This window comes from Ammodytes marinus (assembly GCF_949987685.1).
Source record: "Ammodytes marinus genome assembly, chromosome: 15".
Lineage (NCBI taxonomy): Eukaryota > Metazoa > Chordata > Actinopteri > Uranoscopiformes > Ammodytidae > Ammodytes > Ammodytes marinus.
Window position 1 is genome coordinate 21,236,964 of NC_137219.1, and position 27,834 is coordinate 21,264,797.

General features: G+C 41.7%; 3 protein-coding genes across 8 annotated transcripts in view; 2 read left to right on the top strand and 1 right to left on the bottom strand.

The window, feature by feature from the left end:
* The first annotated feature begins 2,146 nt into the window (after positions 1-2,146).
* On the top strand, positions 2,147-12,574 carry mia2 (MIA SH3 domain ER export factor 2). Of its 2 annotated transcripts, none has more exons than XM_080043092.1 (23): positions 2,147-2,347; positions 3,260-3,391; positions 3,511-3,532; positions 3,679-3,767; positions 4,066-4,137; positions 4,518-4,628; positions 4,740-4,811; positions 5,008-5,112; positions 5,258-5,380; positions 5,513-5,695; positions 5,824-5,914; positions 6,442-6,509; positions 6,615-6,685; positions 6,771-6,872; positions 6,969-7,065; positions 7,281-7,348; positions 7,559-7,644; positions 7,769-7,879; positions 8,989-9,120; positions 10,089-10,229; positions 10,686-10,738; positions 10,837-11,017; positions 11,222-12,574. In XM_080043092.1, exons 1-23 carry the CDS (start codon positions 2,246-2,248, stop codon positions 11,458-11,460), a joined length of 2,451 nt encoding a protein of 816 aa, XP_079899218.1. In that variant the 5' UTR covers positions 2,147-2,245; the 3' UTR covers positions 11,461-12,574. The 2 variants fall into 2 exon arrangements, with proteins under 2 accessions (XP_079899218.1, XP_079899219.1); XM_080043093.1 differs by having other exon boundaries at positions 10,840-11,017.
* Positions 12,575-12,985: 411 nt separating this feature from the next.
* On the bottom strand, positions 12,986-20,480 carry brms1la (BRMS1 like transcriptional repressor a). The gene is made up of 9 exons (XM_080043088.1): positions 20,366-20,480; positions 19,125-19,279; positions 18,690-18,780; positions 18,204-18,331; positions 18,006-18,085; positions 17,335-17,431; positions 17,024-17,113; positions 16,810-16,874; positions 12,986-15,069 (listed from the first exon to the last, which is right to left on the bottom strand). The coding sequence occupies exons 2-9, from the start codon at positions 19,261-19,263 to the stop codon at positions 14,971-14,973; spliced, it is 789 nt and encodes a 262-aa protein (XP_079899214.1). The 5' UTR covers positions 19,264-19,279; positions 20,366-20,480; the 3' UTR covers positions 12,986-14,970.
* Positions 20,481-20,869: 389 nt separating this feature from the next.
* Positions 20,870-27,834, top strand: part of ralgapa1 (Ral GTPase activating protein catalytic subunit alpha 1) — a 63,980-nt gene continuing 57,015 nt past the window's right edge. For all 5 annotated transcript variants that reach the window (XM_080043056.1, XM_080043059.1, XM_080043060.1 and 2 more), the window contains exons 1-6: positions 20,870-21,244; positions 24,613-24,723; positions 24,866-24,915; positions 25,898-25,955; positions 26,363-26,406; positions 27,097-27,274. In XM_080043056.1, coding sequence (XP_079899182.1) covers positions 21,139-21,244; positions 24,613-24,723; positions 24,866-24,915; positions 25,898-25,955; positions 26,363-26,406; positions 27,097-27,274 — 547 coding nt within the window. In that variant the 5' untranslated portion in view covers positions 20,870-21,138. The remainder of the gene's footprint in view (positions 21,245-24,612; positions 24,724-24,865; positions 24,916-25,897; positions 25,956-26,362; positions 26,407-27,096; positions 27,275-27,834) is intronic.

Genomic DNA, 27,834 nt, shown 5'->3' on the forward strand with positions numbered 1-27,834 from the left:
GATGTTGCCGACAGTGTTGTTTTAACTCAGAATTCCATTTGGGAGCCACAGAGGTTACGCACTATAGCTTTAAAGATGATTTGAAATTTGAAGTTTGACTTGCAGTGATCTCACACAGAGTGCATGTGTATCCCTCTGCAGGCCTGGATACCAACGCTCCGGGAGATAAATGGACAGGGGTGGATGGAAAAGAAAGGCTAACTGACGGGGACAGAGGAGGAGGGAAGGAAAAAAGAAATAAAGGAGAGACAGCGCCCCCTGTGTCCCAACGAGGACGACCAAGGCCTGTGGCAGGTATGGATGGCTCAAGTGTCCCCTTAAAGGATTAAAAGATGATTGAATATATAGATATAATATATAAAGCATTAACATTTGAGCTGGAGAGCTACTCGGCATCCTGCACCCTCATTCAAGAGGAAACCTGGGATCATAACCTGGAACATTATGGCACGACCAGAACAATATTAACCGACCAGTACATTTAAGTGTTCAACAACGATGAATTTGGTGTTACCAGTAACATTGTGACAAAGGGGAGAAACGCTTGAATGTTAAATTCCATTATGTTTGTAACTCCAGGGGTAACGAAGCAAATTCTGGACTTTGTTCATCAGATGTCTGTAGACTCAGCCACTCATGTTCACGCAGCGAGGCAGCTTCTCATATGGCTGACTGTCCAGGTAAGAGTTATCATCAGTACGTTTAAATGATGTGATCAATTAAGTGATCATTTAAAGGTCACATATTATGCTCATTTTCAGGTTCAAAATTGTAAAAACTCTTAATATTTCTCACAGTGCCATTGCTGAATTTCAGCTTTTCAGCCTATGTCTGAAATGGTCTGTTTTAGAGTCTGTCTCTTTAAGCCCCACATTCCAAAAAGCCCAGTGTGCTCTGATTGGCCCTGCATCTATCTGCCTGTTTGAATCTAATTCAGGGGGGTATCTGTGGGTTAATTATCACAGGTGGAGGTAGTGCTAAGTAAGGTGGCTCCTCTCCTTGTGACATCAGAAGGGGAGATGAATCCGACATGGGTTTTGGAAGACAGGTTTTCAGAAAAGTGGATGTGGAGAAAAAGAGAGCGGGTTGCATTTTCTAATACTTTGGAAGTCTCCAGTTCAGTCAACGTTGAAAAACTACACTTAAAAAGTGAATTTTGCAAACTAGGTGAGCTTTAAATCCTAACAGAACCTTTCAGTAAAATTCCTGTAAATATTGCTGATTTGAAACAATGTCCACATATCATCTGGGAGCCCCTTCTGGGTAAAATACTGACTCTTGTACCCTTTCGGTGTTTTATTGTATACCTACCAATAGGATACACAGTGGCTATGACACTGAACTTGGGGCATCTTGATTTGTCTCTCCCTCTGGCATTCAGCTTTGCTTTGCATGCCTCTCAGCTGTCAAGCTTGCTCCGTCAACATCACTCACATTCCTTAGTGCTGGTGGGTCTATTACATGCGTCGAGCCAGCTGGCTTTCTCAACCTGCCCCAAAGGCAAATTATTGTAAATGTTCTGAGAGGACTGTTGATTCTCTGGTTTCAAATGGACGAATACGAAGCCAATTCGGAGAGTTTGGTGAGTGTTGCACTTGCATGTCACAGTGATTCAAGGGTTCACCTGTGTCCTACTTCGACCAGCTTGTGGCCTATAGCCAGCGTCCGTAACTCAACACATGCGGTCATATACTGCTCGAGAAACATGGCTTCAGTGTAAAAAAACTTACATAATGTTCTGACTTTAAAATAATACATAAATAATTCGGGAGACTGTCAAAGAGGACATTTAGCATACGTCATTTAATTTAGTGACACCTGTTCCTTTTGGTGTCACTTTAAAATTGCTCCGATGTGCCTGTGTGGCATTTTACAATTGGTGACGTTGCGGGTGAACCATTTACAAGAGCGGGGATGTCAGTATATCTACATAATTCTACATGTCTGCACAAATCAATCTTTATGTATTCATAAATTGTTTAAATAAATGATACGCCTCATGTTAATATTTTTTTTTTAAAACAGCGTAGTATGACCTTTATGCGGGTTTTGCAGAGAGAATATTACGTCTCCTCCCCCCTTAGGACGTGCAATATGACATGGTCCACACTTGAGCGTCAGTGTTGTGAATAGGTCAGGATGTGAAATCGCCGCTCGTCCGATCGATGGCTTCGGTTTCTGTGTTTAATGTCAGGGTTAAACGAGAGATAGCACTAAACTAACAACCAAATGAAATAATTGGGAAATGGAGGAACAAACGGCGAGCGACCAGATGGCCGTCAAAGCGGCGGACTTCCAGTCGGCGGCAGAGACTTACTACAGCATCGCCGTGGAGAAAGTGAAGGATGTACGTTTATGTGGCGGGTTTCGTTAGCATCTACTCACTAGCCTGTCACAGCTGACACCACGTAACGGAGCGTCAGGCAGTCGCAAACAGCTTAGTATTACTGCCACGTATATATTTAAATTGAGTACAGCTCCTATTTGACTACATATATGCTTTGCCATTGCTGTTAACCAGCTGACAGGACTACATCTAAATAGAATGTTGTTATTTCTGATGTGATAGTAGTTCCTCACAGTAAGCTAGTTATAGTTAGCTTCAATATGAAGTGTTGTGTTGTGCTTCTAAGCTCTTTCTAAAATGCGTTTTTAATTTGTACTCGTAGCAGATGAATATGCTAATGCTATTTGATATAATGTTGTCTCTTTAACAGCTGTGTAATAAACTATTAAGGCTGAGTAGTCAAGGCTAACTACTGTCAGTAGTACCAAACCATCTCACATTTTCTATAGACACTTATTTGTCCCTTTTTAAGAACGTTACAAACAGCTCAAAAGGTGAAATTAGAAAGTTGCTGGGTTCTTTTTGAAATAAGCCGACACACTGTTGCAACAGCTGCTTTGTCGAAAAGTGACTACCATGCTGCATTAACACCATCACCAATGTTTAAAGCACTGACCTCCCCCAAAACCATGCTGCTGTTTGCATTACAACTTTATTTGCAGGGCAGCCAGCAATGTCAACATGTCCACAATAGTTACTGCATTGTGTTCAATCCACCTAGTTAAATAGAGGTGTACCAAATGTTCCGGTTCCCACCAGACTTACAAGGATCACACACACACACACACACACACACACACACACACACACACACACACACACACACACACACACACACACCTTTTTTTTTACTTCGATATGTATATTATAACCGGCTCCTAAAGTAAACAGCGCTCTCCTGTCTTCTTCCAGGTTGTGTCGTCACTGCCTGATGACATCAGACCTGGGCCCGACCTGTACGGGGTGCCATGGGAACCAGTGGTTGTCTCCAGTGTGTTGGGGCTGCTGACAGTGCTGTTGTTCACCTGTAGATGTTATAGCTCTGTAAGTGCACAGCCCAGTCTAACACATAGGCATCACGTAGATTCTATATATTCACAGTTTCTGAATTTTTATAAGTTATACTTGCCGTTCATATTTGTTTTCTTCTTATTTCTTCACAGGTCAAAAGCAGAATGTACAGAAGTAAGTTCTCAATACTTGTTCCTTAATATGACATGTTTATGACTAGGCAGAAATAAAGTATAAACTATGTTACTAGCAGACATATTTTTGAAAATAAATCTAAAATGATTAGAAGGTATTTTAATCTTTGACTTGCCTGTTGTCAGGTAAAGAGCGGCGGATGGCTGAGCAGGTTGCAGAGCTGCTGGATGAGAAGTGTAAAGTCCTTGAGACTCTCAGCAAATGTCAACAAGAGGTTAGTACTGGTGATAATGCTGACTGATTATTGGTTAGAGTGAGAGCCTGTCCGACACACAACAATGGGTATTTTCAATGGAGGCCTGATTCATATAATGTGTTGTAATATCCATGTTGAATAAAGTCATAATTGGAAGATGGCTTCTGCATATGTTGTGCTCCTAAGGCATAAGCTCTCTCATTAAAAAGTAATATGATTTATGAATTTAAGTTTAAACCTTGATGACATGCATATTTGCCATGTGTCTAGCCCATATTTAGTGAGATTTATTTCCTGACCTATTTGTTGTTTGCAGTATGATGAGCTGGAGAACTCGCTGAGGGACAGTGGCGTCTTGGCCCAAACACAAAAGACAGAATATCTGGAGGTAAGGCAGAGAATCAAAATAATGCAAATGGAGAATGAAAAATGTCTTGACTACTAGGGAAACAAAACCAGAATTCTTAACTCCATATTTCTGCACAGTGTGTTTTGCTATAAGATCTATTGTTGTTCTGGGGTCAGTCAATGGAAACAAGAATAACGCTGACTTATCACCAACGATTAAGTTGATATACTCAACATTTCATTGCTAATTTACACATCTTTAATACACATTATGAATCATTTGTTGTTGTGTGTCTTGCCCCATGGCTAATGCAAATCCCTCTGCATTGAGCTGGTTTTGGTCTCTACCAAAACCTGAGGGAAAAATCTTGTCTCTTTAGCTGCTTTAATGAACAGCTCTTCTTGTCTTGCTCCTCCCAGATGAAATCCACAGAGTTGGATAATGAGAAAGGGGATCTGGAGAGGGATCTTGAACAACTGAAGGATCAACTGGATCGGCAGAGAGAACATAGGATCGAGCAAGAAAGGAGGGTAGGTGGCTCTTATGCTCACTATCAACAATACAGAGCTGAATATGAATCAGTATGGATTGCAGTTGTGTGATATGGATAGTGTGGATTATGTTTCGGTCATCCTTTCCAGATAGCAGGGCTTGAAGAGAGCATCAAAACGTTTGAGGAGGAAGCTAAAGAACTCCAGTCACATGAAGAGCAGGTACTGTACTTTTTTTATGACTTGCAATTTTTTTTTTTTTTTAATATAGACAATCATACAACAGAACACACAGAAACCAGTCTGTAGCTAGTAGGTACAGTACTTAGTTACATGTCCTCTCCTCTTTGTTGTTTCATCTCCTCTGCTCTGTCCCTCTGTGGTCCGTATAACATTGTCGCTGTCTGTTTGTCTCCAGGCACAGACCACTCTGAAAGTGTACGGTATGAACAGTGATAGACTACAGAAGAAACTGGAAGCGGCCGGAGAGGAGAAGACACTGCTACTGGAGAGCAATGCTCAGGTGGGGATAATATATTGATTATTATTATTTTAGACCAGTGTTTCCAGAGTCCTTAAAACATGATTATGACTATTACTGTATTTCTTTCTGTCTATCCGCCCATTGTTCCTAACACCATCAATCCATCTCTCCGTCAATGTTTCAGTTGAGACAGCAGGTGGAGGGATGGGCAGAGAGAGTCAGCGAGTTGGAGGCGGACATGAGCCGGTGTGAGGCCGCCCACAGCGGGATGCTGCAGGATGTGGCCAACAAGGATGAGCGCATAACGGTACGCCACATTGAAGCTAGCTATTTGATAATACACTGTCAAGAACTAACTAGCTTCCCAATAAAGGACATATTTCAAGAAGAACTAGAGAACATTCATTTCTTTTGACACCAAATATATGCACGTGTCCAGTCCCTGACAGATCGTCTCCTGAGGATGAAAGCTTGGGATTCAGACATAGAGGACGAGGACGGAGGAGAGAGGGACGCTTCCAATGGGTCAGCAGGGACAGCAGAGGAGAACGGACGAGGAGACACAACAACTGACCCACAGGGCCATCTCCAGAAAGTGCAGAAACTTATCTATGCTGCTAAGGTATTTGACAGCAGGATCACACAGTGTAGAAGATGCTGCTGCTGCTGTTGTTAAAACATTCTGATGAATCATCCAGTCAACATCCGTGCACTTCTCTTGAACCTGCTCGTCTCTGTATTTGTGTGTAGCTCAACGCTGACCTCAAGTCTGTCGATGAAGACAAGGACAGAGCGTTTGCCAAGCTGACTGATGAAATCAAAGCTAAAGAAGACCTGGAAAGTGAGTCAACTGCAAACTCATTTTAACCAGGATTGTCATTAAGATGTCTGGGAGTAAGACAAAGCTCAGGGTTAGAAGTAACATCCGCTACAATAATCTGCGTAGCCTGAGTTCTAAGAGGTTTTAAATGGGTAATGTTGATGTAAAGACCAGATGTATCACTGATGTAATGTTTGTTAAACCTGTGTGTGTGTGTGTGTGTGTGTGTGTGTGTGTGTGTGTGTGTGTGTGTGTGTGTGTGTGTGTGTGTGTGTGTGTGTGTGTGTGTGTGTGTGTGTGTGTGTGTGTGTGTGTGTGTGTGTGTGTGTGTGTGTGTGTGTGTGTGCGTGCGTGCGTGCGTGCGTGCGTGCGTGCGTGCGTGCGTGCGTGCGTGCGTGCGTGCGTGCGTGCGTGCGTGCGTGCGTGCGTGCGTGCGTGCGTGCGTGCGTGCGTGCGTGCGTGCGTGCGTGCGTGCGTGCGTGCGTGCGTGCGTGCGTGCGTGCGTGCGTGCGTGTGTGTGTGTGTGTTTTTCTGTTTTTCCCCTCCAGTTAGGATCAAGGAGCTGGAAACTGAGAAAATAACTCTTCAGTCAGGCACTGAGCTCTACTCTGATCAGGTAGCTGACCTCTACACCTCCACTGTGTATTGGTGTGATATGTTATTACATTGGTGTTCCACTTTCATTTGCTTTGGGATTAATTGCTCTTAATCATGTGTTCAGGTGCAGAAATTGCAACAGAAACTCCAGATAATGACAGAAATGTACCAGGAGAATGAGCTGAAGCTGCACAGGTATAGCACTACAGATAAATGTACAAAGAAGGGCAAATGCAAGCTGTAGTAATTGTCCAGGATGTTGACCAGTGTGTGTTTGCAGGCTGCTGACAGTGGAGGAGAAGGAGCGCGTGCAGAAAGAAGAGAAGTTAAATAAAGCAGACAAAAACATTGCCATGGCCATGGAGGAACTCACCAACTATAGGTAGCCGCTTCTTCAAAGTATTACCCAGCACATTAACGGTATGCCATATGCACCGGCCATTTGTGAGTCTCACCTGCCCCATCACTTACCCTTCAGACAACGAGCGACAGAGATGGAGGAAGAGCTGGAGAAAACCCAACAGTCCTACCAGACTCAGATATCAGCGCATGAGAAGAAGGCTCACAATAACTGGGTGAGTAAAAGTCGAACATATTCAAGTTGGTGTTGGTTGTGATGGTTTGACCACTGATGAAATGTGTGTTTGTGTCACGACTACACACACTTATATCTTCTGGGATATGCATTTGCTTTTTTGTGACAGTCTCTTAATCTAAATTATGTTATGCAAAGTTATGAGTGCATATTATGTCATTTTGATGTCACTGATCTTTGCTTGATTTTCTCCAGCTGGCAGCCCGGGCAGCAGAGAGAGACCTGGCAGACATCAGGAGAGAGAACGCTCTCTTCAGACAGAAGTAAGCGTACAGTAACTAAACTTTCTCCAACAACAAAATTATAGTAAATATTTGTTGTGTTTTATTTGTTCTAAAGATAATTCAATTAAAATGTTTGAGATTTGTTTTTTCTTCTGCCATTCATATGGTGTTTTTACCTTAACAAAGTCCAACAAAGAAAAGTCAAATGTTGTGAGTCAAATGTTGACTTTAGGTGTGTTTTGTTCACAGGCTGACAGACACACAGTTTAAACTGGACGCCCTCGACAAAGATCCCTACACCTTGGACAGCCTGGCTAGACCGCTGCCTTTCAGAGGTTAGCACAATAGCACACACACACACACACAGAGAAAACAATCACACATCGTTGACATTATATGCTTTGGATAAGAGACAAAGACTGCCTGGACTTTATATTTACCAAAGTGTCTCTCTTCTAGCTGAGAGGTCACCGTACGGCCCATCTCCTCTGGGCCGGCCCGCATCTGAAACCAGAGCTTTCCTGTCTCCTCCCACATTAATGGATGGACCTGCTAGACTGTCTCCTAGAGGTAAACACACAGACACGGTCCACATATAAAGACAGACATCCATTATAGTACATTTAATTTAGCTGACACTTTTATCCAAAGCGACTTCCAATAAGCAAAACTTTTTGCTTTCCTTATTTTCATTCATACATTTCAGGACATTCTCCTTATGCCTTTGAGTTGTAGTTTCAAGTTGAGTTATTTAAAGTCAAGACACTGTAGGTTAATAAGTTAAACATTTTAACTTATAGATACCATCATGAAACCATGGCAATTGATTACATTAACACATTTTTATTTGTAAGACATTTTTCAGAAATGTTTGTATACATCAGTACATTTAGCAATATCTAACTAATTATGCGTATATCTGCCTCTCTTTTAAAACCAAAAGTCTAGGTGATGGATAAAGTCAGTCTTAACATCTTTATTTCATTGTTACAACATATTAGTGTCCAGAGTTTATGTAAAACAGATTTTGGATACAGCCTACTTTCATTTTATAAATCCAAATATACAATGTACAGGTCTTAAAAATGCATTTGCGGCATGTTTCTAAGAACAAATGTATCCTAAATCAAAGTTAGAACATTTGAACAAAACCTACATTTTGGACCTTTTATTTATACTAATATGAAATAAGACATGCTTAATGCTATATAGTCAAACATTTCAAAATTGACAAAGGCTTGAAAAAACAATGTTTTTACCTGCAGTGTTTCGCCTGGCGTCTATTTATCAGAATCAGAAATACTTAATTGATTAAAAGCCATTTTATGTAACAAAGGTTCGCTGATTAGAATTACAATCGTTCATCAACATTTGGTTAGTTTTCTTATTCAGTGTCACAAAGTACCACACACACACTTGCATCATGTTGGATATGACCTGCTGCCTGAGGCATGATCAGCTCTGCAGAAGCATGGTCTGTATGCTGGCATGCTGTTAGCTGATTAGAGTGCTACGTGATAATATGTCAGTCCTCTTTGTCTCTCTCTCTTGAAATCACACTCATTCTTGTCCAAATGTCTGTGAACTTTGACTTTGGCCGATTGGATCTTCAATCATGTCTCCCGCCCTGCCTCTTCCCCTTGTACTTTCTGTCCTTCCCTGGGCTTCTTCCTCCACAGTGCCTCGCCACGTGATGGAGCCCCCTGGTGGAGAGCTGGAGCGGACTGGAGGTCCTCATTCAGACAGCGGCTCAAACTCTCCTACATGGGAGAGAGATCGCAGGGGACCCCCCGGGCCACTGGGACCTCCAGGTGTGTGTGTGTATGTGTGTGTGTGAGAGAGACAAAGAGAAAGAGTGAATCCGTAAAGCCCGGTAGGCCAACATGTAATGGTAGACAGTAGACAGGACTGGTGACTCTCAAACAGCCTCTGATATAATGGAGGATCACACATCTCCTCAGTTTGATCCCAAACTGTGCAGGTAGGTGCTCAAGTAAAAAACTCCCTAAAGGTGATTTTCAGAAATGTTTTCCCCTGTCAAGATGTATCTATTGTGTTGTTTAGGATATTTTTAATTTTTATTTTAAAGTGATCCAATGTTGGAAAAAATATAAATATTTCAGGGTGTTGTTAATAAATCAAATTGTGCCATACTTCATTCATTGTTTTCAAAGATGAGCACAGTTCTGTATTTGCTGATTCCCATTTCTTTCATATCAAAGAAAGATCAGCCAATCGATTGCACCAAAGAAATGTTTTTCTTAAATGTCCTCACTCTCATGGGGAGATATTTGCATGTTACACTGCTGCTTTTTAGCTGTGTCATCAACCATGCATCGTGGTCAGGTCATTATTACATTATTTTAAAATGTGCGAGCAACATTTGCACCTTGATTTTATCTAATAGTTCACAGACATTGTGGTCTAATGTCAGAATACTGTTTTGCGACACAAAATGCCTATATCCAAGTGGAAATGTTGATGTATTGTTGGCGCACACAGGTGTAGTAGCTTTTAACATTAGTTTTGGCTGTTTCGATGGAATGTAACCATTGTTAAAGGTATTAGTTGTGTTGTGTTACCTGTGTTTGGCAAGTCAACAGTTAAAGTTATTCAGTGTGCATGCAGGGTGCAAGTGGACAGTGCATGTGCATTTGAGTTTTGACACTGGGAACAACCTTTGTTTATGAAGCTCTGTAATGAAAGTGTTTGTATTCAATGATTTATCACATGAGCTGTTGGTCTAATATGAATGAATGTTTCCATATCTCTCTGTCAGGCTATATGTTCGATGGTCCGATGTACAGGAGACCTCCCCCTCCTCCAGGAGCTATGGGGCCTTTCCCTCCTCCTGGCCCACCCGGCCCTATGCGTCCCAGGTTCCTCCCCCCAGGACCCCTTCACCCTGCAGACATGGCCGGTCAGTCACTGCTACCTGTACAGCTGCTTCTAAATCCTTCATTGAACCTCTTTTCCACTGAGTGGTTCGGTTCAGTAATTATTTGCATTTCCACTGTCAAAATTTGGGAAGGTTACCAAAAAAAGAAAACCGTACCGTACCTGTTTTTGTCACCCTTTCGTTGGAGTACTAAGCGGTTTTCGCCGTCTGACATATTCCCTGCTTAGTGCCTACCAAGTAAGGATTCCGTCTGCAGTGGAAACGCAAGCCAGATCTATGGTTACCATTTTGACCAAACTGTACCAAACCGAACCGTACTGCTCAGTAGAAACGAGGCCTATGTTTTGATCTCTACTGTCTTGATATATTTTACTTATTTGGACTGTAAATAAGTGCAATTGAACATTTATTTGTGATTATGAAGACGGGTTGGAATGCAAACTGAAAACAAACAAAAACATTAATTTCATTATGCAGATGGCGCCTACAGAGAAAACAGCTTTGGGCCTGGTGAACAGGAGCACAGAGAGGTAAGAGATGTGTTTGTGTCAAGAGCGTGTACTGTATGTGTTTGGCTCTGTGGTCCAGTCGTTTGTAACATTTTGAACATTTCCTCCATCTGTGTCAGCAGTCAGGTCCAGGTGATAGAAGAACTCCCCCTGAAGGTGATGTCAGGATGGGGGGCGGACCTCTTCCTGGACCTCCGATGGGCCCCATGGACGGCCCCTTCCCTCGCAGAGCTCCCTATGGACCACCACCTCCTGATTTCTACCCCCCCAGGGGTCCTGGAGGCCCTCCCATGATGCCTAGTAAGCAGTCACAGCTATCCTCATAACGTCTTAGTACCAATGCAGTGTGTAGCTCCACCCTTTTGGGACCATTTGGGACGGCTAACAGTGGAAATTAAAATAAATGTGTGTCGAGCTGAACCGAGCCGCACCGCTCAGTGGAAATGTGGCTAATATGTCATCAGTCATCCTAACGCTCCCTTTCCCTCTGCTCTTCTCCTCCAGTGTGGGGCCCTGGTCCTCCTCCTCCAGGGATGATGTTCCCTCCTCGTTTCGGCGGGCCCCCTCCTGGTCCTCACCCTCACCACGCTCCCTCCATGCGCCCCCCTCTGCCCGATGGCCACCAGCCTCCTAACATGGGCCCTCCTAACATGGGCCCTTACCCTCCTCAGCAGCCCCTCCCCTCCCCACCACACAGCCAGTCACCAGAGGAGAACAGACCTTCACCTGAGGACGCCATTTGAGCCGCCTGAACAGCTTTTTCCCCAGTGAGCTGTGCCATGACGGGTTTCTGGTTAATATTTAACTAGATGGATGGATGGTTGGGCAGGTCGCTGTGTTCCCTCTCTACATTTTAACATCTAAGAACTTATTAACCAGGAGGGTGTATTTAATGAATAGCGGCAAAATCATCAGCCTTCAGTAGCCCACTTCATTGCCGTTTGTCCACTTTTGCTCGGTCTTTGTCCACTGTTCCCATCCTCCCTTTTATCCCTCTTTCTTGCCTTTTTTCTTCTTCTTTCTTTTACTCTAGCTCTACCCTGTCGTCATCCAGCTACATTCCCCTGTGAAAGTAGTTCCTGTTTTTGAGGAGTAACATTGACAGTGGTTAGGCTCTGTTTTGTCATTGTACGGGCCGGAACACGGCAGCTTTTATCGGTACATATGTGTGAGGGGGCTTGTTGCCATGGGAAACAGGAACAGCTGCTTATTTGCTTGACAATGCCAGAAAAATGTTTTGAATGGCAGGTTGAAATGTGTGCATGTAGGAATGCTGAGTGTGTGGTACGTGGCAGAGTGTTTTACGTACAACAGCAATATTTCATCCCGAAGGCACGGAACGAGAAACCCGCTAAATGATCTTTGATATCAGGGAAGACATGCATCTCTTTAGGGCCTAATAGAATATCTTTTGTTATACCGACGACATCGTCAAAATCACTTCAAACGCAGAAACTCACCGGGATTTAACACTTAAACCGGATCACATCAGGCCTTGTCTCTTGACCGAACTGAGTCGCTATTCAAATCTTAATATTCCTCAGTGGTCAGACGAGACAGATTTCCGTAAAATATAATCAAAGTGCATACCTGAATTTGGAATTTGTAGGACTTCAACCCTCATCAACAAAGCTGTTATTTCAAAGAGCAGCAAGTAAACAAAAACATTCAATCATGTTTCAATGACTTTCATACAGCCAAGGCTTGTGGGAAGTGGCTCATATAGCAGCTGCTTGTGATTTGAGGAAGTAAACTCTGACCTGGCAGTCAAAGAGACTGGAAGAGATGCTACCTTCAAGGCCATAAAGATGACACCCATGTGAATTTTGTAAAAAGTGATTATTAATAAATGAATGAAGACTCTAAAATAGTCAATGTCTCCATATGTCATTGAAGTATTTGTTGTGCGTGGAGTTTTTGCAGCAAACTTATCAGTGCTTTCTATGTGACTGTTACATATGATACCAAGTGCATTGCGAAAATATTCCAAATGAACCTTAATGTACTGTAAACTTGTACAGCATCATTTGTTATGCTATGATCTGTTAGCTATTTGACCTCACTCTTGTGTGTCATTCTAAATATTTACACATTTTATTTGCAGGAAAACAGAAACTTAAAACATAAAAGTCTAAACAATAGCACATCTATTAAGAGAATATTTACTCTGGTGTTAACGTCTCTCACGTCTAGTACTTGTACTGTAATGTAAACCTATATCAGTGTGTCACTATTGGTGTAAACAGAGGCACCACAAAAGGCTTATAAAACAACTTGTAATTGTAAAAACAACCCACATCAACAAGAAAGACACAAATGTACCTGATACAACAAAAAAATATTGATTTGAATATGTTAGCATCCCCACCACATTCATCCTCAGATAACCTCTGTTAATAAAAAAAAAATCAATATTATGCCATGGCATTTTGTTGACCGTCCTTTATAAACCAGAGGCTGTATCTGTGAAGAGGCAGTGGCAGGGTATCACTGGAAGAACATGGTTTCTTCCTCGGTCTTCATCACAGCAGGCTTTGAGAAAACTAAAAAAAACCCTAACAAAATCTGCACAGCCAAATAAACCAGTAATACACTTCATACACAGGATACTGGCAAAGATGGAAGCAATTTCATGTACATAAGTAATCATACAAACGTGGATTTGACTTTAAAGAGTGAGCGACAGATAAGAGAGAAGAGGTAGATGTGTCAGAAGACACTAAACAGTTGAACACCTGTTGAATCACAATGTTAAAAGGGGGAAACATTTGCATTACATTTTGTCATTGCAAAATAATGTTGTCCAATGTGGTTACCATTACCTGTTGCATTATTTTGTAATTGCAGTGATGTAGCGGTGAATAAGGAGGGGAGTTAATCGGCTTCAGCCCCCAACCGGCTATGTTAGCAGTATTTCTTCCTGAATGTACTGGCTAAGTCTTTCTTGGTCACATACACACAATTTTGAAATATCTCTTTCTTATATTTTAATTACTGCTATCACTGAGTTTGAATCAACCTCCAATCACATCAACTGTAACTCAAAACAAACAAAAAAAATGTGACAATGAAATTCCACAGACTTCAATTTGGAGGCACAGTGGAGCGCTGGGTGCTCCCCGAAACAAGAACAACATGTACACAACCATGTCATATGATCAACACCTGTCTAATACACAAGAACACAAAGTAGACATTAAGACATTTCAACTGATCCACGTAATAAAAAAAAAAGTACAAAATTAAAAATAATTCATGGCACAATTGACAAGGTTCATACATAAACCACTATTTTCCCCAAATCTCAATGCTTACAATGACACACAATGATTGGAGCCTATGAAACGAAAGCTTCTCCTAGCCTTTGTCACTGAGCGAGGAAGGGTGGGGATGTTCTGCTTTTGAATGCATCCGTGAAAGGCAGAAAACTTCTTCTGAAAGCTCCAGTATCGCCAAATTTAAAACCGTACAATGTTTAAATGCTTTGGAAGGCTCTTAAACTGTTGTTGAAAACAGTAAACAGGGAAAGACGTTAATTTGATTTATGTTGTGTGCTTGTTGAACAGTGTCAGATTAAAATAGCAACACTTTTTATTTTTATAAGAAAAGTTGTTTGAATTGATCGAAATGCTCCGATGTCAAAACACTGTCTAAAATAATGTAGTTCATGTAAACCTGATTGCATTAGTTAAAGTATCCAATCAATGTTAACGTAGCAAGTTCTAAAATGACTCAAATGTAATGAATGAGTTTGAGTGGCATCCACGGACGTCAACCTTCCAAAATAGGTTGAACTCTTGAGTATAATTGTATTCATCAGTGGTGTATTTTGGAATGTAATCCTTAAATTTGCTTTAAATTGTCTGTTAAAAAGAGAAAAACTTCATCTCCACTGAGCCAAAAACAAAAGCCCAAGTCTGAACAGAAGTAGTGGTAACCAACATGTCAGTTAAAATAATTATTTTGTTCCTTTTCGTCCTTTAAAGGGACTCTGAAGTCCTCACTGTGTGTGGCAGCTTACCGACTGGTGTCCCTGTGAGCTGAGCAGTGGATTGTGGGAAGATTCAGAGAAACTGCTCAGCTGTGTTGTGATGCCCGCAGAGTAAATACACATCTGCTTGTATTTTTCATGTGTTTAAGGTCCTTTTGTGTTTAAATTCATGTTTAAATGCATGTCCTAACGTGTGACTGCATCTGTGTGTGTGTGTGTGTGTGTGTGTGTGTGCGCGTGCGTGCGCGTGCGTGCGTGCGCCTCAGCAGTTGAGAATGGATCTGTTTCTGTCTGATCTGAACGGGAACATGGAGCTGTCGGGGTCAACCTTCCCTCTGTGTGGACCTAGCGTAGCCACGGCCTGGGGGGGGGACAACACACGTGTGGTTATTAAAAGAAGCAAGTACGCACACACACACACACACACACACCAGGGTTCAACATAACTTTTTTTTCCTACTGGCCCGCCGGGCCAGTGGATCTGAGTTTTACTGGCCCCTTGTATATTTTCACTGGCCCTGCACACACTTTTTTTTTCTTCATAATTTAGTGTCAATAATTATAATACCTGTATTAGAAAAATAAAGAAAGATAACCAGATCTAAAGGGAATATCTATACTGTAACAGTATAGATATTCCCTTTAGATTTGGTTATTTTTATTTTAGTTAATTATATGAAATGTTGATATTGCTCATACACATAATATAAAACCAGGCAAACATATTGAATTAGAAGCCTACAACTGAAAGTATGTTGAAAGAGTCGGCCAGTATTTTAAAGTCCAGTAGTTTGATTTTATGATTTTTGATTGTTTTTATTCTTGAATTTGGGCAGTTTAATGAATAGTTCACCTGCAGAAGTCATGTTCAAACATAAAAAAAAAATAAGAGATGAAGGTCTGATCATTCTTTGTGGTGTGGTAGGCTGTTTTTTACTTTCTCTATATGCATTAGGGATGTGAATGTGTCGACCGAATGACCGGTGTTCCACTTGCGCTCAAGTTGACTTTAAAAATAGAATAGAAATACGAAAATCAGGGGGTTATGCCGTTTTTTTAATGGGATATTTCACCGTGTATGTGAGTTCACGTCTGGTCGTGAGCGCGCTGCAGGAGTGTCACTTCTCCATTAAGTGTCAGCTTCACATAAGAGTCCGGTGTGGGACCATTTTTTCAAACTATTGATAAAAAACAATGCAGTGCAAAATATGCAGCATAAGTTAAACGCTCGTCTGAGACTATGACGTTAAATCACCTTAGAAACACACAATGCGTTCGTCCGATCACAGCAGCGTTTCACCGTGTGATCTCGCCAGCGAGTGAGCCGCCGCGCAGATGAACTGTGGTTTGTGGCTAAAATAATAACCGGGGATATTCTCCCCGTTAGCGATTTCAATGGGAAAGACTTCCGCGATTTGATTGAATGTCTCGAGCCTGAAAACACAGTGCCAAACTGCGCGACTATAGGAACTGTACAGTGAGCGGAGTCCCTCCGTTCGTTTCTGTCTACAACCGACACAATCACCGGAGACGCATTCACAGCGTTTAAATAACGCCTCTCATTTGTATTACCATTGGGGCTTGTATGCAAATACTGTAACATTACGGTGGCAGATAAAGGAAAAGCGCAGTTATCACTTTCTGCACCTCAACCTCTGCTGTGGGAAGAAAGAAAGGGGGCAAAGCAAGTCGATTGATTTGTCGACTCGCAGGCGGACGGTAGGCAGCTCTGCCAACGGAGCGAGAGTGCACCCGCTTCTTGCTCCACCTGTCAAAACGCCCACGCATCGGTTGTCCATTAAAAATATATTTAATATTAGGTTTATTATATTGAGTCTTAAATAAACACTGCTTTCATTACGACTCTCAACGCGCATTTCAATGAACCATGATAGACTACAAAAAAGGTAGTCTACAAAAAGATACTGAACTGTGATTGGCCAGTCACTGGCCCGGGCGGGACAGTGACTGGCCAATCAACTTGCCCTGCATATGATTTTACTGGCCCCGGGCCATCGGGCTATACGTTATGTCGAACCCTGCACACACACACATAAACGTATCAGGGGAAAAAGACACAACTTTGAACACACTTACACACCTTTCTGATAGCTGTCCAGTCCTCCAGGATGTCCAAGTCAGGCAGCATGTAAACTATATATGGGCGTGGGGAGGGGTTAAGGAAAGTGGGAATACAAAGACACATCTAGATGAAAGTTTTGGGGGACTCATGAAGGCACGGAAAGTAAAAAATAATACATTAAGTAAGTAGCATCCGTGTGAATAGTAAGAGAGTTTAACAGTCGAAAGGATATCAGACACCACTGAAGGTCGTCTCCTCTTCTTATCCGGACTCAGAGCATCTCTCCTCTTCTTCCTTCCTGATAACTCATCGTTAAACAGCTCTGACAGAGAGAGACACACAGAGAGAGAGAGAGAGAGAGGGAGAGGGAGAGAGAGAGAGAGAGAGAGAGAGAGAGAGAGAGAAAGACACACAATCACACGGATTAGACGGAATAAATTGTGCCGGATGCGATTACTGTAATTAGAATGTGTTGGATTTAGTTCGAACTTACTTGATATGAAATAATGTAAGGGCTGAGGTGTATGTGTGTGTGTGTGTTACCTGATGTAATGTCTATGCTGTGTCTGTCTTCCTCCAGTCGTCTAATCTTCTCCTCCAGTTCACTCTGAACTGTATCAACCAGCAGCAGCTTCTCACTCTGCGTACAAACACACACACACACACAAGGAAGCACAGACGTAATATTAGAAAAAACAGATGTCACAGACAAACAAATTCAAATAGTTACATACAGTACACCACCTCTATTTACCTAGATACAATAACACTCACTTCAATTCAAATAAGATTCTGAAGGACCGATGAAATTGTATCACATCAGCAATACTTTTTTTCAAGACACAAGGTTATGTAAGTGTGTGCGTGCATGTGTGTGTGTATTGGTACGGCTATCTTTGCGAGGACCATGAGTTTCAAGCCTTGGGAGTGAGGACATAATGGCCAGTGAGCACATTATGTCCAGTCCTCAGTTTGGGCTGCACCTTTCAAAGAGTAGTTTGAGGATTGAGATCTTACGATTAAAATTAGGTTCAGCCCTTACCATGTTTACACACATGGTAAGGGCTAGGGGTTAGGGTTTGGGCATTAAGTTGTGATGGTAACGATTAGGGTTATGGTAGGGGATGCATAATATCAATAAAGGTCCTCGTGAGTATATAAGTAAGTATATAGGTATAAACGTGTTTGTTTGTTTGTGTGTGTGTGTGCCTGACCTCCCAGTGCTGGCACGCCGCCTGGGTCTCACACTCATACTTGTTCTTCACAGACTCCAGACACAGCTCTCTGTAGATGCCTGACAAAGACAAAGAGAGAGAGAGACACACACAATGTGAGAGTGAATGAGGAGTGAGCCCGGAGTGTGTGAGGGGTGTTTGTGACTCTGGAGTGCGTCTGCGTGTTTGAAGTTATACCTGCCACCTTGGTGCGGACCTGCATGTTCTCCAGCAGCACTGCCAGAGGCTCCAGGTATTCAGCCGCCCGGCCAGCCTCCACCTCTGACAGCTTACTGTTCACCTGGCTGAGACGCTCGTGATACAGCCTGCACACACACACACACACACACACACACGGGTGGAACAATGATCATAGCTCATTTACTGGGAATTACTTGATAACATTTGCTCTTATGAAGAGTGGGGCAATATAAAACTCTAAACCACTTTACCCGTTTTTTTTACTCAATTACTCAACGCATCCTACTATTTTTTTTTCTTTTTTACTACTTAAATATATGTATTTGTATGTGTTGTATCACATGCAGAGTTGTTTAGCTTGTCATCATAAGGTTGTATGTGCGCTATGTGTATCTTTTGCCTGTAACTAACAGATAAATACCAACAAAAAAAAACATTTTGTGCTTTAATCTTCAAAATCAAAAGGAAAACTTTCAGTCTTACTGGTCTTTGAGATCCCCGAACTGTTTCTCCAGGGTGCACATTTCATCCAGACACTCTACCCTCCTCCGCTCGCAGTCCTCCTCATCCATTTCTGGAACGTGATGAAGACAAACACACACACACACACACACACACACACACACACACACACACACACACACACACACACACACACACACACACACACACACACACACACACACACACACACACACACACACACACACACACACACACACACACACACACACACACACACACACACACACACACACACACACGTCTGGGTTGAGTCTATTGAAAACGTACAGTCTTTCAAACCTTTGACAGCAATTACTTATTTGTATCACTACCATACACTGGAATAATGTTTATTGTATTAGCATTCACTAACATCATTTAAATAAAGGATGTGTGTTTCTACTGTGTTCTCACCCGAGCTGTCTCCATCCTCAGACACAGAGGAGGTGTCAGAGTCTTCCTCCTCTGAGCTGGTGGCATCTTGGTCGTGCTCCTCCACCTCCATATCCTCCGCTGTGCTCTCCTTCTTCTCCCGGTCACGGTGCACCGGCATGGCAGCGAGTCAACTCCTGAACCGCAAGCATGAAGATAAAAAGACAATGGGTTACTGGCTCAGTTGGAATTTTTTTCTCTACCACATACACAACTTTACGGTTTTTGAACATATTAGTTCCATTAGTTTAGTTTTAGACTAAATATTTGAAAATATTAGTTCTGCTTATACGTCAGAGAGTTCATAATGCACTAAGTTATTATTACTGATGTTTTCCCAACTGAATGATGCATCATTTAAAATGCGTGATGGGGTGAGTATTAGTTGAGAAGGGGACCTAACGGATCGAATCCCTTTACACATGGAATTAAAAGGCATGATTAAATATTTTAAACTGTATATTCATTCAACATTGTCATACTGATGGAAACTTGCTTTATAGATAGGAACAAGACATGACTTTCCAATTCAAAGTGATTACAAATGAGTTGTTAATTGAACACATTCATATTCTTTCTCTTGCCTGATATGATTACATCATTTCCAGAAAGAAAATAATTTCAAGGTTGAATTACCACAAAGTATGAACAAACACAAAGCATTAAGCCGTCCTTCAAGTATCAGTCAATCTATGCAAGAAATGTTATATTATAGCATTTCTGTTATTCCATCGATTTGACTGTGCTATAGCCCCATTGTTGTTTACCAGTATAGTGATGTGGGGTAGCCAAAAAAAATGCGTGCGTGATGGATGTTTTAATAAACAAGTTGCAGTATTTTTATTTATCTATATATATATATGTAGGATCACATTTGAGAATTCTTCTTGATATGTAGGAATTAATGTGTAACGTATTTTGAAAACAATAATAAACCCCTACTGGTAGGTTATATGGCTTTCATCCATTGATTGAGATTAGTTATTAAAAGTTACGCAAGCAATTTGAACTCACTAGGAAATGTAGCTGTTCGTCGTTTTAATGTTTCACTACACGATACAAAAAATAAAGAAATAAGTAAACAAACAAACGACAACCCATCAAACTAGCATTGCGTTAGCGTGTTAGCAAGTGCCTTGCAAATTAGGTAGCAAGAAAGATGAGCACGATTTATAACAAAAATACACTCACAAAGAAGCTCATAATGTTAAAGCATAACTCACAAGACAGAAATTGTGCAGGGATTTTCGAGACTGTTCAAATAAACGCAATTTTCTCCTGTTACAATTCCACTCGTGTTTCCCAGCTAAGCTAAAAACAAATCTAACAAGGGCGCTCTTATTTGTATGGGGAACTGTAGTTTTCTTTATCGCTAATAGTAAAGTCAGTAAAGGGCCAACGACCAGCCGTAAACTACGTTACCCAGGATCCAGCACTGTGTCGCGAGGCGGAATTGTCAAAAAGCTTTAAAAACTTTAATCCCAGTAAAATTGGCCAGGCTGTAAGTGTCGGAAGTGTAATACACTTGTATAATCTTCATATGTGTTGTAGTTTAAACCACTTAACAAAAACTTACTTTGTGTTAAACTATTTTAGCGTTGAATTTATCTGGTATCCATTATTTTTGTTTTCCCTCCTCCCTCCTCCGCCATGATGTTTTCTAAGTGAGCAGCGAAGCGCTAGCTCGAGCAGCTAGTTGAGCCTTCAAGCTGTGGACTGTTGTGGCAGGGAGGCGCGATGGATGGATGGTTTGCCTCTCTACATTTTTTCATATTTTTGTCGTAGTTTAAACAGAATGCGCCTTTTCGGTCTCAATTTCCCCATTGACGTACTCCTTGCAGCCGCTATTCCTCGGCGCAGCGTCAATAAATGATCCAGGAGCGACGGTTTTTCGTTTTACTTTGAAGATTATCGCTAGCTGCGGCTGTCTAAGTGGCTACAGGGCTAGCTCCTCCCTGCTGTCTACCGTCGCATTCGTGTGTCTCCTGCCCCAGGAATGTTCTCCAAAAAGCCTCATGGGGACGTTAAAAAATCAACACAGAAAGTGTTGGACCCAAAGAAGGACGTGTTGACGAGGCTCAAACATCTCAGAATAGTCATAGGTAAGTTAAAAAGTCATTATGAAACAGTTAACAGGTACATACCATCTACCACCAATCTGTGCTTTTAAGCAATGCCACACCAAACTCATCTCGAAAATCACGACATTTAAAGTCCACTCTCATGTAAACAGAGAAGCAGCCTTTTAAAAATGACATCATTTATAATTTTAGATTTGTTTTGTGTTTCCCCTTTTAGAATGACTATGATGGGCAGTAATGACCCTTTTGTACACAAGCTAAAAGTAGATGTTTAAAGGTGAGGAGACTGGCTGTATGCGCTGTCAACAGAATGTAGATTTAGACCAGGATTTAAAGATATGGTATGAGTAAGTAGCAATTCAGTAACAGTGTCAGCTTTTCATTATAATAGAGTTTGACTTTGGTCCCTGCATGGAGGAGAATCGTATTTAATAGTTTTACTACTGTGCGAGGAGGACACATGTTATGAAGGTGACTGCTCCCAGTGTAATCACAGCGATGCTACACGCTGCTAGTCAGGTTGTTGTGATTTCTGCAGGGGTGTGTCTGACTGAGTGCAGGACAAAGACCTGTGTGTCAGAAATTGCTGACGGTTTTGTTTTTAACAGGTGTTAAGACATATTGCAACAAAAGACCAACAGCAGTGTGTTTTGAAAGTGTGGGAGGATGGCAGTGGTGGAGAGGGCCTGTGCTTGTGTGTATCTTGCATTAACGCACACACCCATACACACACACACACACTCACACTTGCTTTCACACACCCACACACACTGACCGGAGAGGGAAACCGCCTCTACTATTTCCTCTCTGTGTCCCTGTACAGTAGCTCAACTTCCTGTTTCTATTGTAAGAGCTGTGTGTGTGTGTGTGTGTGTGTGTGTGTGTGTGTGTGTGTGTGTGTGTGTGTGTGTGTGTGTGTGTGTGTGTGTGTGTGTGCGCAAGAGAGAAAGAGAGGTGTGCCCCTCCCTGTGCTCTTTGGGGAACACAAACAAACCTTGATAACAATCGCAGGGAAGAGGAACACAAGAAACACACTTGCACTCACACTGTTTGCGGAGGAATTCTCAGACAGCTGAACAATAGCTAAATACAGCAGTTTTATAGTTGACAGTGCCAGTACAGCACTTAAAAAAAATGCACAACAATGGGCACTATTAGTGGCAGCACTGACGAGTGGGAACTAAAAGCAATGCCACTTTAGACAGCAAGCAGTTTAAAGGTGCATTATGTAACAATTGGATCCCTGGAACACTGTTTGAAGTTAAAAAAGCTACCTGAAAAGTTAATGTTTCACTGTTGTTCATTGCAGCAGGGCCCACAGTTTTGTTGACAAACGTATTCTAGTCTTACCTTTTGTTCCAGGTGCCCCCAAGTCATTTGCTTTTAATTTATGATAATATAATAATTATTCAATACGAAGAATTCCATGTAGTGAAATATGTTTTGGGACTAACTGCAGGCTCTGCAAATGTAAACAAATCTCCCTCCCCTGAAACTGCACAGTGCACGTGACTGTAAAAAAAATACATCTCACATCAAGAAGAATGCTTTGTCCATGTTTCTCGAATATGTTTGTGTAGCCGTCATGTTCATGAAAACCTACTCTAATGACCACTGACCAGTTTCCTTTACTCCAATAGAAGACCCTCCCCTGAGAAATGTTTACCTTTGCCGGTTTGGGAAATAGAGGGAGGGTGAACTGCGAGTGTCGGGTCATTTTTATCTTATGTTTTGTAATTGACAAGTCTATACCTGATGTGAAAAAAAAATGGTTAAACGAGAAGTTATTTCATCACTTAGTTTGCGATCCCTTTGATGCAATCAGCTTGGTTAGTAACCGCTCCCCAGCTCTGTTGTTGATGCCAAACCAAAACACATATAGCTGTCTCCTACAGTCGGGTTCAGGATAGCCACTAATCCTTGACTATATATATTGTATTTATATAAAGGGTTCATAATCTAGCCAACCTTTCAATCATCGTGAATTATGTAATATTGTGTTTGCAAGCTATGTAGCTCAGTGCATTATCATTTAGTGACTGGAATGCCATCTCCTTATCACATTTAAGGGTCAGAATTTACTTCCATTATTAGAAATAAAAGTCAGACAGAAAAAAAGGTCTTTCTTTTCCTCCCTCAAGGAACTTTTTGAAAAACTTTAAAATTACATGTTCTTGATTTAGGTTACAGTTGTGGTCCACCAAAGAAAAACAAACAAAAGCTACACCATTATGGAAATCTCCAGAGTAACGCAGGTGATTGTATAGATCACTGGTTCACACCTGTTGAATGAGATGTTGAAAAAGTACGTAAATGTAGCTCCGGTCATCATGGACTCCAAATGAGTCTGTACATCAGCTCATGAGATGGCGGAGGCAATAAGATGGTGGTAAATGTTGTTGTGATAAAGATGTCAGTTCCCAGAGGAAAATATAGAAAACTAGCCAGCTGGACCACCAAGACCTTACAAGGGCAACCACTATGGCACAGAACACAGACAGCCTCAGTGTGTGTGTGTGTGTGTGTGTGTGTGTGTGTGTGTGTGTGTGTGTGTGTGTGTGTGTGTGTGTGTGTGTGTGTGTGTGTGTGTGTGTGTGTGTGTGTGTGTGTGTGTGTGTGTGTGTGTGTGTGTGTGTGTGTGTGTGTGTGTGTGTGTGTGTGTGTGTGTGTGTGTGTGTGTGTGTGTGGCAGAGTTCATATAAACAAACCCAGAGCCTATCACCAGAGGATCTTCTGTGTGTCTGTGCATAGTCTAAATGTCTTAAATGCTTCTGTATTTTCTTTCAATTTTTTTGCCCCCTGAACTATAGTGCTGGTTGTATCCGCAGTATGAGTGCATGTGTTATCCAAGTTGTGGCTGAGTCAGTAAGTCTCTTTCTCAAAGACAGTCAGTGGTGTTGAGGCAGAGATTCAGTCCTATTCACTATCCTTTTAAACACTAAAACATTGTATCTTAAGCTGTAGCTGTGTGACCCTTTTCTACACTGTGTTTAGAGAACAACCCAGATGCTGCAGTGAGCTGGCATTACTCAAATATACTTCCTGTGATGAAAAGTGTGATCTGTGTGGTCTTCACTCACAGGGTTTGTGGATGTCTTTAGACTTCTATGGCTAAAATATTTAGACCCAAAAAAAAGAACTTGTTAAATTGTCCATTTCATTTAGTTTTTCTGACTGAATACAGCTATGAGAGAACACAGAGGGACATTTCTGGGTCAGGCTGAGATGTACAAATGGGGGCTGGCAACGGAGATGTCAATGTTGTATAAACATAAGATGTGTGAGTTTGTGGACAGTTCTGAGTTAACCTCTGGCGTTCACCTCCAAAGTAAGTGTATGTGTTCTATTTTCAGTGAATTCTCAGCCTCATATCCCCTCTCATTCCACAGAAAACGCAGAGCCGTCTGAGCTGAAACAGTTCTTCGACCTGAACTACTCCCACATCTACTATGTCTTCTTTGAGAACTTTGTCACCATCGAGGTCGGCCTCAAGCAAAAAGGTAAGGCAACGTCCAGGGCCCAGCAATAACCATGAGCTCTGATTGGTCAGCTTTTCCCCAGGTTAGGAATAAAGCAATGCCTCATTCACTGCTATTCAGCCAAAGCACCGTGCTTTCTCTCAATCTAGTCTGTGTGTTTCAGGTCACAAGTCTCAGAGGGAGGAGCTGGACTCGATCCTCTTCATCTTTGAGGTAACAAATCATATTGTTTAATAATGAAAAATGAAGTCAAAAAGGTGTGATGAAGGTCACTTCAGCGCTGATATATAGTCCAGGAAAGGCTGCCATATCTGTTTAAATGGTTCTGCTTTCCCTGAGATCTCATAATTGATTTTCTCCATATATAGTACTATAGAGAACTCCATGAGACACATATAGAAGCAGGGTGCTATCTCCTTATTCCAAACCTTAAGAATCATTTTTTTAGCGATAACCATCCCATACTGGATAGACAAAGCTTTGGTAAGACCTAAAGTCTCTAGTTGTTGTGACGAGCCTAGAATTATAATAGAAATCTAGATAGAAGGGAGAAAACCCTTACTAAATTGCTTGATGCAACTTGACTACAGAATGGAGCTCTGACATTATGTGGAACTAAATCACTCAAGCGTTTGTGATTTCATACACTCTCTCTCTCTCTGGTCGGTACCACAGCATCAGCTGGTATTGACTCCAGACCAAGACCACAGGCATTTAGCAACACTCACTGGGAGTAGCCAGGATAAGATAGCCCAGACAGTATGTATGTGTGACTGACCCCTGTTTGGCCCTTCACACACTTTAAATTCAGAACAAGGCTGGGCATAGCATAAGTCCACTAAGTAGTTGGATAAAAGAATGTGCTTAATATAGGTTTTCCCTGATAAGTGCTTGTTAAAAAGTAAGTAACCCAGTCCAATACAGTTGATACAATTATTGATTAGTTATAAATGTCATACTGTCTTAACTGTATTCATATATCAGTTTTTTTCCATCACCATTAAATTGTCTAAATCCAGTGAATGACCAGTCAACTGGTGAAATATCAATCATAAATTGTTATCTAGACAAATGGGATAGTTTAGCATGATATATTAACAATTTGTCGTTCATCCAAATGAGTTGAAACGCCAAATATAATATGACACATTGTTTGAGTTTTTTTCTCAATATCTTAATCTTTTTCTTCCTCCAGAAAATCCTCCAGCTCCTGCCAGAGAGGATCCAGAGCCGATGGCAGTTCCACAGCATCGGTAACTATGCTCACTCCGGTCCCTTCACCCTCAGACACATGTGACGGTTGATCTTATACTCGGGTGCAGCACAGCAGATCAGCTCGTCCCAGCAAACTGTCATTGAACCGTTGCTGAATCAAGTTGAACCAGTTTAGAGCAGTGGAGACGCAGCTCACGTGATAGATTATTCCATGTATAATGTCACAGACCTAGCTGCATCAAAACATTGCAAAGAGAAGAATGCACGGCAGCTGTCATCCTACATGTACAGTATGTTACATCAGTGCATTGAGGTAGTCAAACTGATGGGCTTATCAACTGCTGTAGTTTGTCAGATTTAATTAAATTTTTTTAAATAATGTATTTTTAGTGTTGTCAGTGCTGCATAACATACAGTTATATTTATGTCTTTCTCTCTCTCTCAGGGTTGATCCTCAAGAAGCTGTTGCACACTGGGAACTCTCTGAAGGTACAGCTCTGATTGGCTGGTAGCTCTGTGGCAAGCCGTCACTCAAAGCCCCTAGAGCCTTATCCTCCCGTCTGGGCACAAGAGCTCATTTCCAGCCTCCTCTACTCCCATCTCTACTTTTCTCTTATCTTGTAAATTATTAGGAAAAATGTCCGCTAGAGTAGTAGGTCAAACACAAGGTCACATATTGTGCTAATTTTCAGGTTCAAAATGGTAATGTGGGGTTCTTCTTGGACTATTTTTTGTAGTGTCCAAAAAAACCTTCATAGTTCTCACAGTGCCACTGATAAATCTCCTCTTTTTACCTGTTGGCTAAAACGATCTGTTTTAGAGCCTGTCTCTTTAAGACCTGCCTTCCAAATGGCCATGTCTGCTCTGACTGGCCATGACTCTAACCGTTGGTCTGGGGTTGTGCTTATCACAGGTGGAGGAAGTTAAGTTGGAGGAGGGGAGTGTGGGGGGGGTGTGGCTTCTCCCCTTATGACATTATAAGGGGAGAGAAATCTGGACACAGGTTTGCAGAAAAGTGGAGGTGGAGAGAGTTGTTTTTTTTCATCATTTTGGAGTATCCCATAATAATGTTGAAAATACATGGAAAAAGTGCATCTTGCATAATAGTTGACCTTTTAATTCCAGTTGTATTGCTCAACTCTTAATACCTCTCCTACCGGGTTGTCATGTCCACTGTAGATCCGGCGTGAAGGCGTGCGTTTGTTCCTGCTGTGGATGCAGGCGCTGCAGAGTAACGCAGAGCGCGAGCAGCTCTGCATGTTCGCCTGTCTGATTCCAGGCTTCCCGGCTCCTCTCTGCCACGGGACCCCACGCACCCTGGACACTCTCATCAACCCGCCGCTGACGTTGACAGAGAGTGAGCACAAGAGACAGACACTATCACACGCACAGTGGGGTTGCATTGATAAATGGCTCAACATTCAGCTATGATTAGGGCTTTGAATTGAATTCAGATTTTTGGCACCGACTGAAATGCCTCCATAGCAAAGAGTATTGAAAAAAATGTCTCGTAGGTCAATACCAAATTTCAATACCTAAGGGGTTGAACTCATTAACGTCAGTGAGCCAATAAGCATGCAGCATGCTTGATGTGCAAATATCTAAAATTGCTGGAGATTGGCTGTGTTGAGGCATCCATGAAAAATACATTAGGTTACAACATGCATCAGTGAGCCTGACATAGTGACTTGCACCTTTTCATTTTGCACTGAAAACTATTGCCGCTGATTCATTGTATAGATTACATTGTCTTTCTATTTGCTTTTATATTTTGTAGTAGCTGCAGTGGACTTCTGAAGGAATTAAGTTTGATTTATGCTTAATTACAGTTTTATTGATTGATAAAATGTAAAAATACCAAGTAGCTGATCAAACCTAAGGGTCAATGATACCTAGCCCTAGCTATTAAAGTCATTA